The sequence below is a fragment of the Olea europaea genome, unplaced genomic scaffold, assembly GCF_002742605.1.
Source record: "Olea europaea var. sylvestris unplaced genomic scaffold, O_europaea_v1 scaffold12813, whole genome shotgun sequence".
NCBI classification, from domain to species: domain Eukaryota; kingdom Viridiplantae; phylum Streptophyta; class Magnoliopsida; order Lamiales; family Oleaceae; genus Olea; species Olea europaea.
In genome coordinates, this window is record NW_019230269.1 from 1 (window position 1) to 2,070 (window position 2,070).

General features: G+C 36.4%; 1 protein-coding gene across 1 annotated transcript; it reads right to left on the reverse strand.

Annotated features, from left to right (window-relative positions):
• Nucleotides 1–2: 2 nt before the first annotated feature.
• On the reverse strand, nt 3–1,773 carry LOC111374742 (dof zinc finger protein DOF5.6). The gene is made up of 2 exons (XM_022997479.1): nt 1,601–1,773; nt 3–875 (listed from the first exon to the last, which is right to left on the reverse strand). Exons 1-2 carry the CDS (start codon nt 1,652–1,654, stop codon nt 3–5), a joined length of 927 nt encoding a protein of 308 aa, XP_022853247.1. The 5' UTR covers nt 1,655–1,773.
• Between the last annotated feature and the right edge of the window lie 297 nt (nt 1,774–2,070).

A 2,070-nucleotide genomic window follows, 5' to 3' on the forward strand; every position in this document is an offset into this window, starting at 1 on the left:
GTCTAGACTGACGGATGATTTGTTTCAGAAGATCCATAGCCATTCATCAAGCCAGTCCACGTTCCAAGTCCACCTAGATAGCCAAAAGACTCCTTCCCACCATCAGAACAAGCTTGTTGATCATGCCATTCAAGCGACAAAATTTTCGAATTCAGCTTCTCATCGACCTCATTATTATCATTCAAGTGATGTTCATATGGCAACATTAACCTCTCAGAATTGTCCAACATTGTTCCACTCATGTTCCCATCAAGATTCATGCCGAAAAACGGAGAGCAAATCCCTTGTAAATTTTGAGAATTTCCCATCATATTGCCAAAGTCACCATTTCCCAAGAAATCATACTTATTGTCCATGAAATCAACTGGTGTAATTGGATTTTCAAGAATATTGAAACTAGGGTTTGTCAAAAAACTGTTGTTGCTGAAGTGTGAAAATTGCATTTGATCAGGGAACGAAAGTTGAAGTTCAGTAGGATTAAGATTATGATCATCAGAAGACAAAATCCCAACAGGGCTTTGTTGGTTAAGTACAGAAGAAGATGAAGATTGATGATTAGGAACATGATCATCTGATGATTTCTTGGATGAAATTTTCTTGTTTTTTCTACATCCACCTCCAACAGGGATGTTTCTTAGGGTCCCACCTTTTGTCCAGTACCTTCTGCATGTTTTGCAGAAATATCTAGGTTGGGACAAGCTGTAATTGTTGTAATAACAAAACTTTGTGTTTGTGGAGTCACACCTAGGGCACTTTAGGGCTTGATCATGTGGTGGCCTTAGCCTCCTCTCTATCAGGGGCCTGGAGCAGGTCAGCATGTCCCTAGATGGGGACGAAGATGAAGAATTCAGCCCGGTTTCCTCGTTAATCGAGCCCTGACATTGAAATCGATGGACTAAAGTTAGTGTACATTTCTCGGGAACAATAACAATAAATTAAAACTTATTCTTGATACATTTGAGTTGTTGAGATCGATTCTTTGCTAGTTAAAGATGACAGATCGTGTTAATTTTTGTCACAGTGAGATTTCTATTCCTCTCAAGCTTTACACTGCCTTCAAGGCACTGAATTTTTCATTAAAAAAATAAAAAAATAATGAGAAATGTGGTCCAACTTAGTGCTTTAATTCCACTACGAAACACTTTATTGAGAAACATTTTGATATTATAATAATAATAATAATAAAGACGCTAAATTTTCTACCTTTCAAACTGTGTTGAATTTGAAGTGTTAGTCAATAATGTTAGACAAGGCTGCTCAGTTTTCATCACCATATATATATTATTTCACTTTTAATCAGGTAAATTCTTGTCATAAAATTTCATTAATGAAGCTCAAGACCGCATTGATATTCAAAATAATATTCGATCAAGAATTCGATAATCTCAGTGTCGAGTCTAAGAAGTAATGAATATTCATGTAGAGGAAAGTAGAAATTAAAAAAAAAAAAAAAAATGTTGTCAAACCACTTCATATAAAAAGCTTAAGCAATTGAAGCAAGGACTGAGGAACTTATTTGTTCATTAAACTCAATTTCAATGTACTCGTTTCATGTGGAAGCTTGACTCATTTTTTAGAGAGGAGTTGAGTGAAACCTTACCTGTAACCAATCAGATGAGTCCATGCAAACTTGCAGAGAAGTAAGGCCCAGCATTTTATAATCAAGTTATTTTTCTTCGAGCACAAAACCCCAGAACTTATCACTGCTTAAAAGCAATAGTAATTGCTTATAAGCAGATATTAAGAGAAATTCTTTGAGTAGAGAACTTGAAGTTGGCAATGGCAATGGAGAGGGGTGAATTGATTATTAATAAGGAGAATAAAAAAGGGTATGAGTAGTGGGGTCTCAAAGAGTGCAGCTACGCGAACCTTCGGTTGTGAACACTGGGCCCCATGATTTTATTAAAATCAAACGGCTCAGATTGAAGATCAGGTGATTAAAAATGCATAGATTTTCTGTGTCAGAATTCACGGCTTCTGTACTTTTGGGTCCAAGAGAAAAGCGCATTGTAAATGTGGACCCGCTTTTTCTAGCAATGTGGGACCATATATTACGCTTCTTACAAGCAA